The sequence below is a fragment of the Chaetura pelagica genome, unplaced genomic scaffold (assembly GCF_000747805.2).
Source record: "Chaetura pelagica isolate M959 unplaced genomic scaffold, ChaPel_1.0 scaffold36, whole genome shotgun sequence".
Classification (NCBI taxonomy): domain Eukaryota; kingdom Metazoa; phylum Chordata; class Aves; order Apodiformes; family Apodidae; genus Chaetura; species Chaetura pelagica.
In genome coordinates this window covers 162,118-179,826 of record NW_009953726.1, presented here as the reverse complement: position 1 = coordinate 179,826, position 17,709 = coordinate 162,118, and the positions used below count along the sequence as shown (strand labels likewise).

General features: G+C 40.4%; 1 protein-coding gene across 1 annotated transcript; it reads left to right on the top strand.

The window, feature by feature from the left end:
• Positions 1 to 690: 690 nt before the first annotated feature.
• Positions 691 to 8,537, top strand: GPR132 (G protein-coupled receptor 132). The gene is made up of 2 exons (XM_010000689.1): positions 691 to 1,610; positions 8,483 to 8,537. Exons 1-2 carry the CDS (start codon positions 691 to 693, stop codon positions 8,535 to 8,537), a joined length of 975 nt encoding a protein of 324 aa, XP_009998991.1.
• The last annotated feature ends 9,172 nt before the right edge of the window (positions 8,538 to 17,709 follow it).

Below are 17,709 nucleotides of genomic sequence, written 5' to 3'. Positions count from 1 at the left end.
CATAGCACTGCAAGTTTATATTCTTCAGATGCAGTTATTAATTAAAAGGAGGGAGGAGGGAAGTATCAATTAGCTAGTTCTAAACCACTATGTTGTAATACAGTGTGGAGGCACAGACCAGTGGCCAGATTCCCATTCCCATGTGTGGGATAGTCCCTGAGACAACCACTACCCACTTCAGATTATTTCCCCATCTGACTGACCATAAATGGTTCTTTTGGAAGTTTTTCTCTGAAATCTTTACTGTTTGCAGTCTTGTTACTAATTCTGAAATAATAATAATAATAATTATTATTATTATTATTTATTAATAGTATGAACAAATAATAATACTAATGACTATTATTATTATTGTTATTATTATTATTATTAAATTTAAGACTACTGTCCTTAATTTTCTTGTGGATGTCCCCTCCCTGGAAGTGTTAAAGGCCATGTTGAATGGGCATTGAGCAACCTGGTCTAGTAGGAGGTGTCCCTGCACATGCAGTGGGGGTTGGAACTAGATGATCTTTAAGGTCCCTTCCAACTCAAACCATTCTATGATACTATGATCTCACTTGTTCCCCTGACATGTCCTGTTGGCACCTATGGGACCATAACCTTTACTGACACATTTTTAAGTGATGCACATGCTAACTTTCCACCTTGTTTACTCATTCTCAGGGAACACCAGCTGGAAAAAGAATAATGGATGATTGTACAGACGCAAATAATAGCTCCACTTGCACAGGTATGCCCTACAAAGACAGCAAGACACTCCTGGTTGCTGTTTACAGCATCGTTTTTGCCATAGGCATTCCAGCAAATTGCGTAACTTCCGTGCTTACATTTGTACAAATCCAAAGGAATAAAGTAATTGCCATCTACATTTTCAGTTTATCATTGTGTGAGCTGATGTATTTAAGCACTTTGCCTCTCTGGATTATCTATGTGCAAAATGAGCACCAGTGGAATATGGGTGTAACGGCTTGCAGAATAACAGGATTCATCTTCTTCTGCAACATATACATCAGCATTCTACTTCTGTGCTGCATTTCTGTGGATCGTTACGTGGCACTGGTGTATGCTCTGGAATCAAGGGGGAGAAGAGGACAGAAAAAAGCAATAATCATAGTGTGTTTTCTCTTTGCTGTGGTTGCAATAATCCATGCTCCAGTATTTGGTATGGAAGATCCAGTGAATAACAGGACCTGCTTTGAGACTTTTCCCCTTGACATAAAATTGGCTTCTTTCAGCTTTGCCAGATTCCTATTTGGATTTGCCATACCTTTCACAACCCTCATTTTCACAAACTACAAGATTTTCCAAAGTACAAAACCAAGCAAAATCTTGACGTGTCACCAAAAAGCCAAAGTGAAGTATTTGGCTATTGCCATTATTGTAATTTTCCTGATCTGCTTTGCTCCTTACCATGTGGTACTCATAACAAGATCCATATACTTTATGCTTTATCAAAATTGCTCATGTCCATTTGAAAAAGATGTCTATTCAATTTTTACAGTGTTTCTGTGTTTAGCCACTGCAAACAGCGTTGCTGATCCAATCATCTACGTGCTGGTTAGTGAAAACGTCAGAAAAGATTTTTGTAGGAGTATGAGAAGATGGAGATTGAACTCATCCAGGCTGAATTCATCCATTAATCACAAGACTGAAAGTCTAAAATTGAAAACAACAAAAGTGTCACAGGAAGGAGGGCTACAAAAAGAGAACTTAGAAATGCCAGATTCCAGGGACACTCAGAAGACTAGTAATAGTGGCAAAGAGCAAGAAGGTAGCAGCTAGCAGTGAGCTGCTGACACAAATCAGAAGTTCCCAGCACCAGCTGTGGGCTGCAGACTGTAGCACACAAGTATTTACATGCTCACATCTGTAAAAATGTTTGTCACAGTGCATGGGCAAGCAACTCCTTGAGAAGGCTACAGGGGCGATGATTCTTATTTCTGTTCATCTCCTACAATAAAGTTTGTCCATCAGTATCACTGGTGAATATATTGCTTTGCTAAGGACATGTGGAATAAACCAAGTAATTTACTTTGACTCAAATTCAAATCTTAAAAGCGGAATGGCTCTTTTACTCATATAAATTCAGAACTAGTTTTATCTTCTGAGATGGACAACAAAAATCCCCGCTGAGGAGAACAATGCAGGACCCATTGTTACAGTTGAAATTGTTAATTCTTGAGGAGGTACATGCTCAGACGCTCATACACATACACCGTTGTTAACATTTGTGGTTAACCAGTGGAAAATATTAAAAATGACGAAGTCTTTCAACGGGTGCCTTGAAAATGTTCCTAACACTTCAATATTCAGCTTTATCTACCCTGCACATTCCGGGGAGAATTAAGGTAAAACAGTGGCCTGATAACACAGACTAACTGTACTTCTACTGAATTAGTCAAGATCATGCCCTATCCTGAAATTCTTAAAATTTACAATGCTTGACATTTTACAATTAGTAAATTTTACTTGTTTTGGAGTTAAATGTAGAATGCACTGAAGTATGTAGAAAAAAAATACAGTTTTCTGAGTGGTGTTGTGGACTGTTTTTATGCCATTTCTGGACATTTGTTGAACTTGGGTTTCATTTTGGACTAACTTAACACTTTCCTTTTGGTACTGGTCCAACTTCTCATGTGTAGGAGCCTGTGCAAGATTTAAGTGCCTCACTGACAAGGAAGGGCTGGCAGTGCAAACACCATCCCTTCTCCCACTAGCTGGGAACTCCCTTGGACACACATGAGATGATGCTGGGGAAGATTTCATCGTTGCTGCTGCCACTTCTGCTATGAATATATTATTGATGGCAGTTTGCTGTGCCTTCAGATCAGGAATGAAGAAATAAGAATGACACAAATCTGGCAAGATTGACGTAAACAGTTTCTTTTTTCTGTAATCAAAGTAAAACAAACAAAGATCATTAATCAGTCGAATGTTTATTTGAGTACAAGTTTGTGAAGTGTTTCATAATGTCATTCTGTTTCATTTGTAATGTTGCATTTCTGTAATATTTTAAAATTGTTATTGATATTCACATTTCTGAATTGAACTAGCATTAGCCAATGTTAATGTAAATTCAATACTTGTTAAAGTTTTAAAATTGTCCTAGGTATTTCTGTATATTATGCTTTATTCTTATACATTTTTGCAAAGAAGCATTGTGCTAAAGTGGCATTTCCTCAAGTTATTGTATTTATGACCTATTTAATTTGTGTATTATTTAACGACTCCTCTAGCATCTCCCTATTTAATGTTTGTGTCTTCAAAAGCAGTTCACGTAATACTGAACTGAATAGGAGACTGCTTCTTTGAAAAATGTGAAATTCTCTTGTGATGCTAAGTAACAAACTTGAGTTTTTGCATTTTCAGATTCATCCCATAGATCAAACTCTCTAAGGTATCAAGGAGAGCTCTGCAAAGTGCTGAACATCTGCAGCTTTGCTGAAAAACAAACTTCCCATTACTAAAAAAACCAACAGCCCAGTCAGCCAGAGCATCAGTGATTAATCTCTGAAAACACATATGCAAATGGCCCCAACCTCAGGATTTTCATAGTCTAAATGTAAAACTCTGACAAGTAACAGCAGTGAACTTAGAAGAGACCAAAGATGCAGACTTCTGAACAGATAGAAACGGATGCAAACTAGATACTGACCTTGTTGAGTTTTGAAATCTCTCTGATGTGTTTCCTCTGATAAAACATGAGTCTCTCTAGAGCAACCAATATTGCTGCCCAGTGCTGATGGTGCACGCGATAGGGATTAGCAGAGTCTGACGTGACATTTGTAAGCCTTTTACCTTGCTTAATTTACTTGCTGTTGTAAATTACTACATCCTTACACACTTTCTTTTAATGAAAATCCTTAGAGCTCCTTGTTCAGATGCACTCTGAAATAAAAGCCTTAGGGTGACAAAGCCCTGAGCAGCCTGATCTAACTTTGAAGATGATCTAGATGATTTTCAGAGTGCTTTCCAAACTAAAATACCCTGTGACAGATTACCAAAGGGATTAGAGACCAGGTACCAAGCAATATAACCATACAGGAAAACTGCAAATCCTGACTTCTTCTTTTCTTTTCTTTTCTTTTCTTTTCTTTTCTTTTCTTTTCTTTTCTTTTCTTTTCTTTTCTTTTCTTTTCTTTTCTTTTCTTTTCTTTTCTTTTCTTTTCTTTTCTTTTCTTTTCTTTTCTTTTCTTTTCTTTTCTTTTCTTTTCTTTTCTTTTCTTTTCTTTTCTTTTCTTTTCTTTTCTTTTCTTTTCTTTTCTTTTCTTTTCTTTTCTTTTCTTTTCTTTTCTTTTCTTTTCTTTTCTTTCTTTCTTTTCTTTTCTTTTCTTTTCTTTCTTTCTTTTCTTTTCTTTTCTTTTCTTTCTTTCTTTTCTTTTCTTTTCTTTTCTTTTCTTTTCTTTTCTTTTCTTTTCTTTTCTTTTCTTTTCTTTTCTTTTCTTTTCTTTTCTTTTCTTTTCTTTTCTTTTCTTTTCTTTTCTTTTCTTTTCTTTTCTTTTCTTTTCTTTTCTTTTCTTTTCTTTTCTTTTCTTTTCTTTTCTTTTCTTTTCTTTTCTTTTCTTTTCTTTTCTTTTCTTTTCTTTTCTTTTCTTTTCTTTTCTTTTCTTTTCTTTTCTTTTCTTTTCTTTTCTTTTCTTTTCTTTTCTTTTCTTTTCTTTTCTTTTCTTTTCTTTTCTTTTCTTTTCTTTTCTTTTCTTTTCTTTTCTTTTCTTTTTTTCCTTTTCCTTTTCCTTTTCCTTTTCCTTTTCCTTTTCCTTTTCCTTTTCCTTTTCCTTTTCCTTTTCCTTTTCCTTTTCCTTTTCCTTTTCCTTTTCCTTTTCCTTTTCCTTTTCCTTTTCCTTTTCCTTTTCCTTTTCCTTTTCCTTTTCCTTTTCCTTTTCCTTTTCCTTTTCCTTTTCCTTTTCCTTTTCCTTTTCCTTTTCCTTTTTCTTTTCCTTTTCCTTTTTCTCCTGCTCTGGCAGGGGAGTTGGACTCGATAATCTTCAGAGGTCTCTTCCCCTAATATTCTGTGATTCTGTGACTTTTTTGGATGAATGGAAAAGCAGCTCTGTGTCTGAGTGAAGACATCAAGAAATGCTATTTCCACATTGTTAAGATATCTCATCAGATAAATGCAGTGTTTCTCATGTGATAAATTGAAGCAGGCAGTCTTTTTTGTCACACAATACCTGACTGTCCCATATGGCAAAGGACAGATCTCAGCACTAGAACACTTGTTAGAGACACAGCAATGGACACTACTCAGGTCAGAGCAGATCTTAAGGGGGGATTGATTGTGCGGATCTTTCCATCCTTTCCTCCTGCAGGGATAGCACCAGCCAGCCTGCAGGGACCGAGTCATAGTGTAAGGTTCACCTGCTACACCAGGTTCACAGTTCCCAGCCCAGCTATTTAGATCTGTCCTCTGACTTCCTCAACTCAGATTAAGCTGGAAAATTATAGCCAAACCTAGGCCATGCTTCCCAATTTGATCTTTAGACGGCCGCGTCTCAGCACATATGTCTCAGGGCTGGTAAGTTTCTCAGCAGTGTAACAGGGAAGATTTAAAAATGTCACTCTCTTTGATATTCAGTATTCACTCAGGTATAACTTCTGTAACTTGACTTAGAGAAGAGTGGGCTACTTAATAAATAAAACATTTTAATTTTACATGTGTCTCAGACACTCATAATGTACCTGGAAGATAAGTGGATTGCTGATTATTTTAAGTATGACTGTGAAACATGAAGTGAATCATTTCTGGCGATGAACTAGAGCTGGCCAAACTAGTTTTTGCAAACAATATATCCCATTTTTTTTGTTTATTCATCTGTTTTAAGTTAGTTCTAAATACTGCAATTTTTTAAGTCATTATTTGGGGTAACTGACTTATAAAACTCCATCCCTGTCTAAGAAATGCTTTCATGTCAACTTAAATTTTGCTTCAAGAGGATAGTTCTACAAAACAGACAAATCCGGACACAAATTAACTCACACTCTCTAATAATGACAAAGTTTCATCTGCAGCTGGTGACCCAATAGCTGGTCTGATTTAGTCCCTGCAATCATGTACAACCCAGTGCTAAATTTCTGTGGAGTAGTAACTGATGAAACCTAATTCAGAGCCAGGCTTCAAAAAAACATCAGGAATTTAATAGATTTTCTTTGTGAGCATGTTGTCTTCCTACAGGTCACACTGTGGGATGGGTCTTCTAGGAAACATCGTCTCTATAGTGAAATGACACCAGAGGTGCCTCATAGCTTGGAATACCTGTATTATTTTTAAACCAGCACAAACTACAGGTAGCAAACAAGGGTGGAAAGCACTGAATCAAAGAGATGCAATCCTTTTTTTAAACCTCTCTGGCATGCAGGGAAGCATACAGGTGGCAGTAACCCCACAGCTGGATCTCCCAGTTCTGCAAGTAGTGTCTAGAGAGGTGACACCCACCAGCCCTCTATCTCTCCCAGTGCTTCCCGGGGAACCGCATCCCGCCGCGCTCCTGCTTTCCCCTGCGCAATTAACCTCGGCACAGGAGAGGGTGCTTCCCAGGCTGTTTGCAGCCCGGATGCAGCGCGGCCTCATGACACGCACTCCTCAAGTGTGACCTGAATCATCAAAAAAGAAATCTGTTATCCCGAATTAGACTAATACTAATATCCTGGTACTAGAGGTTAGTTGCTGCCATCATGAATAATTGGTAAGAAAGAGCAGGACTCTATAATCATTATGTCTCATCGCTGTAATTAAGATCACTTAAGAAATGCTCAGAGACAACAAAGCAAAAAACCAGCCTTGCAGACAGATGGGAAGTCTGCTGTGGAGAGATAATAAGGTATGTGGTAAGAGCTTCACAGAACATTACATGAATATAAACTACACAAGCAACCTCAAAATAAGCCTTCTCAGTACCCCATGAAATGATCCATCCTGTTTGGCAGCCTCAGTCTGTGACAGGGCTCAGACATTGCAGCCCACGATCACCAAGCATCCCCTGCATCTTCAAAGGTCTGTCTTGAAATATTTTCTTGAGGGAGGAGAAGAATCAAAAAGAAGACAGACAGTGTGTGGAAAGGGTACTGTATGATAGACAAAGTCCTGAAAAGCCTTGTAAACCTAAAGTTGCAGATGCTCTGAGCAAGTATGAAAATATCTGCATGTTCAGAAAGCTACTTAGAAATGCAGCAGTCTGTGTCACAGTTTCCCATCTGTAAGATGGGGCACTTCTTCCCTTGAGCATTGACTGTTTTCTTGGTTTAAAACACAAACCCTTGCAGGAGACACTAGAAAGAGTGAGCAGACGTGTCATATGCATATTCATGGAACAGAGAATGGCATGGAGGCAGATATAAGGTACCACAGCACAAATTCTAACGAGCCAGAACTTTCAGGGTCAGATTCAAAGCACTTTATTTACTTCTATTTATGCTGGGACATCAAAAAAAAACAACAAACAAACAAACAAAAACCAACAGACTTTCATTTTAACTTTGAGTATCCTGGGAACATGGGGGCTAGATCCTTGGGGATTTCACTGGGAATTTTTCCTCACGGGGATATTTTGGTGTTTGGAGGTGTTTTGTTGCTTCCAAAAGATAAGACTACTACTGAACCACAAAGTTGACTTCCAGCCTAGAAACACTCAGGGTCAAGCACTCACAAAGCTCACAGCACCTCTCCAGACAGAGAGAGCAATGACTTTTGCTGTTGCAACTTCTGTACAGAGTAGGCCACCACTAATAATCTCTAAAATCTTTGATGCTTTGAGATCTATCCTTGTGGACACTGCCTCTCAAGCTCTTCCCTTTCTGGCACTATTTTCATGGTTTGGAAAGCATATCCTTAGCACCAGATTTCATGAATGGGTTTCTGACAGTGTGAGCCTGATACACCTGAGGCAGCAGCACTGATACTTACATATCTGATTAATTAAGGGTTGTTTTTTGCCTGTCTTAAACACAGTCCAGACGACTGGGCTCACACTACTCACTACAGGTAGTTTTTATTATTGTATGTTTGACAATTATAGGTGACAACAGTATGTTGGATAACATTTGAGAAGGCATTAAAAACATCCAGTCATTTTCCATTTAGCTGCATACACAGTTCCCATCTACCTCTAATTCTTTTCAAATTTTTCCTAAAATAAGACCTATGAAAAGGGACAGTCCACAGCTCTCAATGGAATGACCTATTTAACTCCATCCCTTGCAGTAAGAGCTGTGAAGACAACAAATGCACAAGGCTCAAATTCAGCTCAGCACTGGATGCAGCAATGTGTAAAAAGGAAGAAAAATGTACATTAAATCACAAGGGAACTCAGGAGCATGACTGAGTTCTTGCTTTCTTAACTGTTACTGTGGGAAATACAAATCTGAAGTTTCTATCAGAAACAAGCAAAGGGGATGAATGGGGAACTTCCTCTGTACACGGGGGTGTGAAGCCGATAAAGACAAACTGTGACATAATAATAGAAAAGATCTGATGGGAAATGAAACGTCAGCAGGCAACTTCAGTACTTCACAAAAGCAGAATTCAAAGGCATGTGTAATTGTACAACTCAGCATGGGGCTTTCCATAATGACACGCTGAGTGGACCTTGTTTGCTTTATTCAAGGACGAGTCACTCCCTCTTCTGACCAGAAATGTTTCTCTCTCATGAGAGGGAAGAACCTGTAAATTATACTTTAAATTTATCTTTCTGTTTTCTTACCATAAGTACTAGAACTACTTCTCAGACAAATTACAAGATGAGATATAACACTGTACAAGGAAAAATCCCAGAAAATAGTATTTTTTTTTCTCTGAAGACACTGAAAACCATTATAAATAAACCAACATTAAGTTGAAGTCAAACCAAAGCTGTGAAACCAGCCCTCCTGCCATGAAGTCTGTGGAAAACTAAGTGTGAATTTGAATGGGTTTTGCTAGCCCACAGTTTCAGAACACAAATGCTTCAAACTTCCAGAATTTGAAGAAAAATCTCTATTAAAAAAAAAAAAAAAAAAAAAAAAAAAAAGTAAACATGTAGCTCGGACATATTCTTCCGTGATGTAAAACAATACTCATGTATAATCCTGACTCTCCCATGATTCAGTATCATATCTAATTCACTCACATGAAGTAAAACTTTTAGGAAAGCTGCAATGTTCAACACATCAACTATGGGTTGTGAGTCTACTGCCTTTATTCCAAAGCACGCAGCAGAAGCTTCATTTCATAAATCACTCTGAGAGGTTAATTCCCCTTTTCTATACTTATGGCTTTCGTTTTGGATACATTTCTTGATGTTTCCAGTGCAATTCCAGTCCTGATTTCTTTTAAATCACGGGATGATGTTTTTCCAGGAGCTTAGTCTAGTCACAAGAGGGCACCAGACTCTAGCCTATTTCTGCTGCAAGCCATGGACTTCACAGTGGAAGAAAAACATAATAATCTCCTATCTCTTTAAATTCGCAGCCTGTAATCACAAATTTGTCAGATTTTGTGCTGCTAGGTAAAATAGTCCGTCCAGGTGAGTGTGTGTAAGTGTACTCATGCTTACCATACAGATAGCAGTTGAGGCAAACACAAGGTTGGATTATAGTGTTTATCCAGCTACAGCAGAAACAGACAACCTTTTTCAAATGGAGGTTAAAAACAGGCAGAAAAACAAAACAAACCAACCAACCAAACAAACCAAAAAGAAAAGAAACCAAACCTGGAAATGAGTGTGAAAAATCACAGGCAGAAAGAAAGAGAGACAATTTCCTTGTATCACACAGTAAAAAATGGAGAATGATGGAACCTGCCACAATTCCCTGCAGAAGGTACAGGTGGCAGGAAGCAAACATTCCCTCTAAGTCATTCAGCTGATCCCTGTGGGATCTAAACACCAAGCAAATTCTAAACGATTCTTTCAGAATCCTCACTTTGCCCCACTCCCTCACAAACCCACTCTCCACCTCATCCTGCACCACTTCTCAGTGCAGTTTTGGTGACTTTATCCCAAGTGTATTGCCATTTAGTGCAACTCGTTAGTCAGATTAGGTAAGGTCCATTAAAGATTTATTATTCTGTTAACATCAGACATATTGAAATGATTGCTGGGAAAGCACTGGCTACTGACAAGAGCTCCAGGAGACATGAGTTAACATTCCTTTATTGCTACAAAAGTCAGAGCTGTCGTTCCCATCAAGGCACAGCACCAGAGCAGAGAACAAGACCAGCTCACAGCCCGTTATCTGTGTTTATACTCACGCTTCTAATTGGGTTAACCTTTTAACCAGATAAGGCAGCAAGACATCAACAATCATTCTCTTAGGAAAAAAAGAGAGTTAAAAAAACCCCCACATTTTTCAATATGCCTTTTCACACCTTAGTTTACCTACTTTTTATGCTCATTTTTAATACTCTCATGAAACTATAATTGCTAAAGTTCCTACTATAATTTATTACACATTTTTGTCTTATAGACTGTGTAATTCAGATAAGTAACCACAAATCAACATCAGCAATAATTTGTGGACACAGTACATTTTCCAGTTTAACTTATCCATTCATCAGATTCTAAAACAAAATTTGGAAACAATCCAACACTCCAACAAGCCATTACAGCCTTTGTCTGCTCTTCCAAGGAGTACATAAGGTCATTTTAACTTGCAGATAAAGCGTTAACTTCTATAACCAGCATATTTCTCTTACTGATGCTTAATTTTATTATTTTCATTATTAATGATGGGTCTAAGGAAAATCACATTTCACTAATGCTGTCAACAACTTGTCACTAAGGTCTTAGCCAACAGAATTAAGTTATTGTATAAGCAACTCGGGGATTTTATTTTTCTGCTTTTTTCTCCTGGACTTTATGGTCCAAATGCTTAACAACTTCAAGGCAAACTTTAAAAAAAGAACTGACATACATACTCTCAAAAGTTGTTTAGTTTTAACTGTGTTTTTGATTTATAACTCCCCAGTTTGCCACTACTGCAGAAATTAAGTTTCCCAGTGGTATTGTAATTTTCAGGGACACAGCTTCTAGAAAGAGCACAGTGCCTTCCAAAAGGCTGGTTTCAAGATTGAAACACTGTAATATCAAAAGATGCAGAACAGCAAAGGTATAAGCCTCAAATCTGGCATAAAAGATCTGAAAGCCACATTTCAAGGATATATGAAAAAGGAATTATTCATTAACCTCTTCAGCTTGCAATCACTTCAGGCTATTTTGTTCTTATAGGATCTGCAGTTTTCAAAGGAAGGTGGAGCTGGTGAGGGAAAAAAGATCTTTAAATGCACAGCACAAACACATTCATAGAAACAGACTAACTCCCAAGATGAAAATATGGTACTTTGCTTGCTGCAAAGAAAGGAATACCTTATGTACTGACAGGCTGCACATGTTTTTTGAGCTTGTGGGTGCTATTTAATAGTAGATGCTTAGTTGCTATAGCAACTGTCATACCCTATGATATTTATGCTTAGATATGGAATACCTATTTTAAGCAGCACCAGACAACATGGCATTTCAGCGTCCAAAATGTATGTTGAAAAGAAAATCCCTGTTATGAAGGAAGTAGGTGCGTTCTTCAAGTTATTAAAAAAACCTTTATAATGCAACATTTTTGCAACAAAACAACCTTGTCCCTCACAAACATAGAATAGAACTACCATCATGATCCAGAAGAGGGCTTAGAAGACTTAAAGTAAAATCCCAAACAACATTCAGCACTTTAAAATCCATCTTTGCTCACTGCTACTGCATCATTTGGAGACTTTTGCTGCTTGATACAGTTCACAGTGCTTTGCCAGTAGAGGTTTTGCCAGTAGAGTTGCAGTTTTAGTATCTCACTAGGTACTGCTTTGAAATCTTAACTTCATGTTATCTGGACTTTCATCCTACCACAGATGTCCACTGCTGACATAAAGCCACCTACTGGCTGTTGGCCCCTGCCTGCCAGTGTGCATACACGTTATAATAGAAAGGCAAGTTGGATGTTTCATGGGTGGAATTTCTCAAGAAGTGCTTTGTAGCCCCTTTGACTTTTGTAGTTTTGCATATTACCCACCACAGAGGACAATTCCTCTGAATTGGCTGGCATCTAAATCTTGCTGAAAATGTTTATTTTATTTGTATTCTGTCATATCCTGGTGGTTGAGAAGCATAAACAAATATTGCAATATGGGGGCACTCCTTCTTTCAGGTCCTTTCCACCATAAGAGGAAACTGATGGTCAGTAAATTCTACAGCTGTCTGGAAAGGTTCCTTAACTCCCACATGACCACTTTAGCCAGGCAAGCTAAAAGTTTTCAAACTAGTTCAAATCTAACAGCTATATTTCCTCCACTGTATTTCCTGCAGTCAAACCATATGAATACCTCTTCTAACAATTTATTATCAGTTCTATAAAGTTACTAGCTGAGTTGAATAAACACAGTGGTGCAAGTAGTACAAGTTCTTTTTAGCGCATTCTTTGCTTGTTTTTTAGCTCATGTAACCTCTAATCCCCATGGCCTCCTAGTAGATAGATCAGATACCCACAGCCATAAAACCTAAGGCCTGAGGCTGGTGGCCTGAGGCAGTTCTCTGCCTAAGAACAGATTTGATTTGCCTCCTGTACTGACAGCCCTGCACCCTCCCTCCCATCACCTGTTTACTACCACTCTTCCCCAGCACAAACCCCCAGCTGAGCCAACACAGCTGGCCAACTGTTGCCATATTCAGACATGTATTAACTGGTGCATGGATTAGTTGCTGTGATGAGTGCTCTGACTATGCAATTCTCATTTTGAAAGCCACTAACGTTTGATGCCAGCATCATTATCATCCAACACCAAGCTACAGTTAGCCCACAAAAGCTCACTCACTTACTATGAACGCTTTGAGGTTTTTTATACAGGCACCAGATGCTTGCTGTTCTTTGTCCAAACCCTTCCTACAGGTAGAGTGACAGCCTTCCCATGCTCAGAGCAGTGAAGGAGAAGCTGACCCTCATTGAAGGCAGAACTTCCAGCCACCTTTGGTGACCCACACATTAACACACTGTAATGACAGGAAAACACTTTGTTACATTCAGACACTGTGACTCCAGACCCCACGCAACCAAGTTGTATCCTATACCTGCCTTACAGGGCCTCGCTGAGCTGCTACAACAGGCTTACTTCTTAGGGAGCAGACATGTTTAATTACCCTCCTTTGCCTTTCTTCCATCTGCTCCTGGATTTTTTTGTCTCGCTCTGCTGCAGGAATGTGCTTGTCTGCAGAAGCACTCAGGATTGTTTTGTAATGCTGCCTGTCCCAGAGGTAATCAGAATCTGCCAGGTTGGTTTAAAGGAAACGGTACATTATGAGTGGGCCCTCTGCCCTACTCCGGAGCCAAATTAAAACACAAACATATCTTAAATGCTTTAATCAAACAGTAATTATGACAGAAACAATACAGACTCAGGGCAAGTCCATGTTGTCTTTAGCAGGCAGAGGCAAGCAAGCTCTGTCCCTGTTCTGAAGCAGTGGGATCACAGCCAAAACTCCAAAGCTCATGCAGTCGTGCTGGTACAGCCCAGAGCTTGAGCTCACACACCTAGTCTGGCACTGAGACTTGCTAGCCAGAGCACAGCACTGCCCTGCCGACAGCTCACAGCTTCCAGTTCAGGGCTGAGTCATGTCTGGCTGGCTCCAAGCACAGGTTTTCCTGCCTCTGACTGCACAGCTGTACTCTGAACGCCCAGCTACACAAACCTCAGGGCCCTCGGACCAGCGGCAGAAAAAACTGCAGCCACATGGGAGTACAGAGTGGAAAATGCTTCATTGTCAGCTCGGTATTGATACTGAGAGAGGACTCCGTTCTATCTCTCTGAAACTATTTGTTTCAAAGCTTAAGCAACTCCCTGACTAATTTTCCTGCCCTCTTTATCTGAAGGCTTGCAAGCCACCGGTTGTGAAACACTGTGCTAAGCCTCATACAAACATCTAGCAAGAGACAATGCTTGTCAGAGCCCAAGAAACACTCCTTCGAGAGACCTTTCCACAGGCTAGAAAAAAAAGATCAGTGAGGAGATCCACGGGGAAGCGAGAAACTTCATTCTGCATGTGTTTCTGTTTTTCAGTCTTACCTACATAAAGATTATATACATTAGCCCTTTAAAACTTGCTATTATGATAATCGCATGTACTGTGGAAATATCATGGGCTGAGATCCTTTGTGCCACTTGAAACTGCACAAACAAACTGGAAATTCTTTTTTCTTTCTTTTTTTTTTTTTTTTTAAATGCAGTTTCAGCCCTGCTCTCAGTCACTGAGTTCCTATTAATTTCTGTGGCTTTATAAACACTGTCAAACGCCAAACCAGCCCTGCCGTCACAGCCTTCAGACACTGTGACTCCAGACCCCACGCAACCAAGTTGTATCCTATACCTGCCTTACAGGGCCTCGCTGAGCTGCTACAACAGGCTTACTTCTTAGGGAGCAGACATGTTTAATTACCCTCCTTTGCCTTTCTTCCATCTGCTCCTGGATTTTTTTGTCTCGCTCTGCTGCAGGAATGTGCTTGTCTGCAGAAGCACTCAGGATTGTTTTGTAATGCTGCCTGTCCCAGAGGTAATCAGAATCTGCCAGGTTGGTTTAAAGGAAACGGTACATTATGAGTGGGCCCTCTGCCCTACTCCGGAGCCAAATTAAAACACAAACATATCTTAAATGCTTTAATCAAACAGTAATTATGACAGAAACAATACAGACTCAGGGCAAGTCCATGTTGTCTTTAGCAGGCAGAGGCAAGCAAGCTCTGTCCCTGTTCTGAAGCAGTGGGATCACAGCCAAAACTCCAAAGCTCATGCAGTCGTGCTGGTACAGCCCAGAGCTTGAGCTCACACACCTAGTCTGGCACTGAGACTTGCTAGCCAGAGCACAGCACTGCCCTGCCGACAGCTCACAGCTTCCAGTTCAGGGCTGAGTCATGTCTGGCTGGCTCCAAGCACAGGTTTTCCTGCCTCTGACTGCACAGCTGTACTCTGAACGCCCAGCTACACAAACCTCAGGGCCCTCGGACCAGCGGCAGAAAAAACTGCAGCCACATGGGAGTACAGAGTGGAAAATGCTTCATTGTCAGCTCGGTATTGATACTGAGAGAGGACTCCGTTCTATCTCTCTGAAACTATTTGTTTCAAAGCTTAAGCAACTCCCTGACTAATTTTCCTGCCCTCTTTATCTGAAGGCTTGCAAGCCACCGGTTGTGAAACACTGTGCTAAGCCTCATACAAACATCTAGCAAGAGACAATGCTTGTCAGAGCCCAAGAAACACTCCTTCGAGAGACCTTTCCACAGGCTAGAAAAAAAAGATCAGTGAGGAGATCCACGGGGAAGCGAGAAACTTCATTCTGCATGTGTTTCTGTTTTTCAGTCTTACCTACATAAAGATTATATACATTAGCCCTTTAAAACTTGCTATTATGATAATCGCATGTACTGTGGAAATATCATGGGCTGAGATCCTTTGTGCCACTTGAAACTGCACAAACAAACTGGAAATTCTTTTTTCTTTCTTTTTTTTTTTTTTTTAAATGCAGTTTCAGCCCTGCTCTCAGTCACTGAGTTCCTATTAATTTCTGTGGCTTTATAAACACTGTCAAACGCCAAACCAGCCCTGCCGTCACAGCCGATGTGAAAAAGTCTGGGCAGCTCAGCAGGGGCTGAGCAGCTGTGAGAAAGGAGCAGCAAAGCTGCGGAGGCAGCAGGCACAGCCCAGCACAGGCTGGCTGCAGAAGGGAAGGCAGGCGGCTGGGAGGGAGCAAGTCATGGCTGATTTCCAAGGAGAGCGTGGCATACAGGTCACACCACCCGGTACCAGCCACCGCCGGAGGAAGAGGCAGGCTGGGGCTCCTGGGAGAGCAGGCTCTGTGCTGGAACAGGCAGGCTGCAGGACGGGGAGAGCCGGAGCTGGCTGCCAGCACAGCTCCCTCAGCTGCTGCGCTCAGCACAGCCAGAGCCCTCGTGCTCATGCAGCTCCCACAGCCATCCTTCATCCATACCAAGCACAAGCTAACCCTGCCCAGCCATGGGAAGGGGCTTCACTTGACTCAGCCCTTCTGCTCAGGGGCTCCAGCTCAAATAAGCCCCACCATGTGCGTGGATCTGCACCTTGGAACCACTCGGGGAGGTGGAGGCAATGCCTGCTCCTGGTAAACCAGCCCTGTACCTGCTGCCTCCACAATGAAAGGACATCCTGTTCATCCCTCTTTGGTGATCACACTTTCATAAAGGCTCCTACTGCTTTTAAATCCCTCAGGACTGCCACCCACTCTGAAGATTTCACTGGGTGCCTGTGGTGACCCATCTTCACAGAAGAGATCTGCTGAGCTGGTTTCCATCATTTTCTTCCCTGTCACCTGTGTTAGTCGTTCCATCAGCAAGCAGGTTGCTCTTCACTGTCTCACTAGGTGCAATTCCTCTCAATTGTCTAGAAGCTCCAAGTACATATTCTGAAACCTTTTTGGATTTAAAAGTCTCCTACCATTCCTGAGCACTAAATTCCCTCCCTCTTTTCTTTTTTTTTGCATGCAGTTATTGTCTTCATTTCAGTCTCCCCCACCAGATTGTTTTGCAGATGTTTCCTTCCAGTTCCACTTGATGCTTTGTCTCTAGAACTTCAACCTCAATTTAGGCATCAGTTCTGCTTTTGCTTGCAGATTCTCCTAGCTGTGAAAGTTTCACGGGCTGAGACAGCTTTCTCAATATATAAATACCTGTTTTGGAAATCACCAGGTTTTCATCTTTCTTTTTAAGCCCGGTGTTAAAATTTCATTTACTGAAACCAGTAGGAGGATTAAGAACTTCAGCATGTAGCTAAAATTTGATCACTCTTTTTATCACATTGTGGTGAAAAGTCCTTATAGCACTATTTTAGTCCTATCAGAGTGTGTTTGCTTTCTAGTAAAATATCTCAGCTCTGTTGTTTTGCATAGGTCTGTCCAGATTTTTTCCATTTTGACTTTTCAAGTTTTGTTTCTCATATATGTGAGAGTTGTTTTCTCCTGAGAATAGAGATGAGACATAGATAAGTTTATCAGCTTCTCAAATATGACAGTGCTGAGAACCTTTCATAATTTTTCTTTCAGTGGCTGAATCAGAAATGCAAATGGTATCTTTTTTAAGCCATCAGACATCCTCTCATTTCACGGGAAATTTTTTGGGGGGGGGGGGAAAAACAACCCACAAACAAAAATGACAAGACTTTGTATTGTATTTCAAATAAAAAAAAAAAACCAAAAAAAAACATAAGGAGAGGGGACTTGTGTGCCTTACTATACAGATCTATCTACAAAGTAACTGGCACTAGAAAGAGCAATCCCAGAGGTAGCTGCCTTGAAAGGGAAGATAAGAAAGGTTCTTGCAGGATTTATTGTGGGTTACCTATTTGAATTCTACGCAGCCGAAGGAGAAGTTGTCAATGTCAAAATGAGTAGAAGAACTTTGTGATGCGGTTCTTTCAAAGCTTTGACTTGTACGTTTACACCGTGATGACATAAAACACCGTGCAAGAAGCTGTAAAAATAACCAAGGCAAAACACTGCACTTTGCAACCTGCATTTCCTCCTGCTTTCCCGTATTGACAACTGTTGTTTGCAGCCTTCCCAACCGAATCCCTGCCCCGAGTCCAGCTGATCCCTCCCTCCTGCTTCCCTCCAGCGCTGCGGGACAGCAGCACCCGCAGCTGCCGGGCCCCGGGGCTCCCCCGCGGGAGCCCCCGCA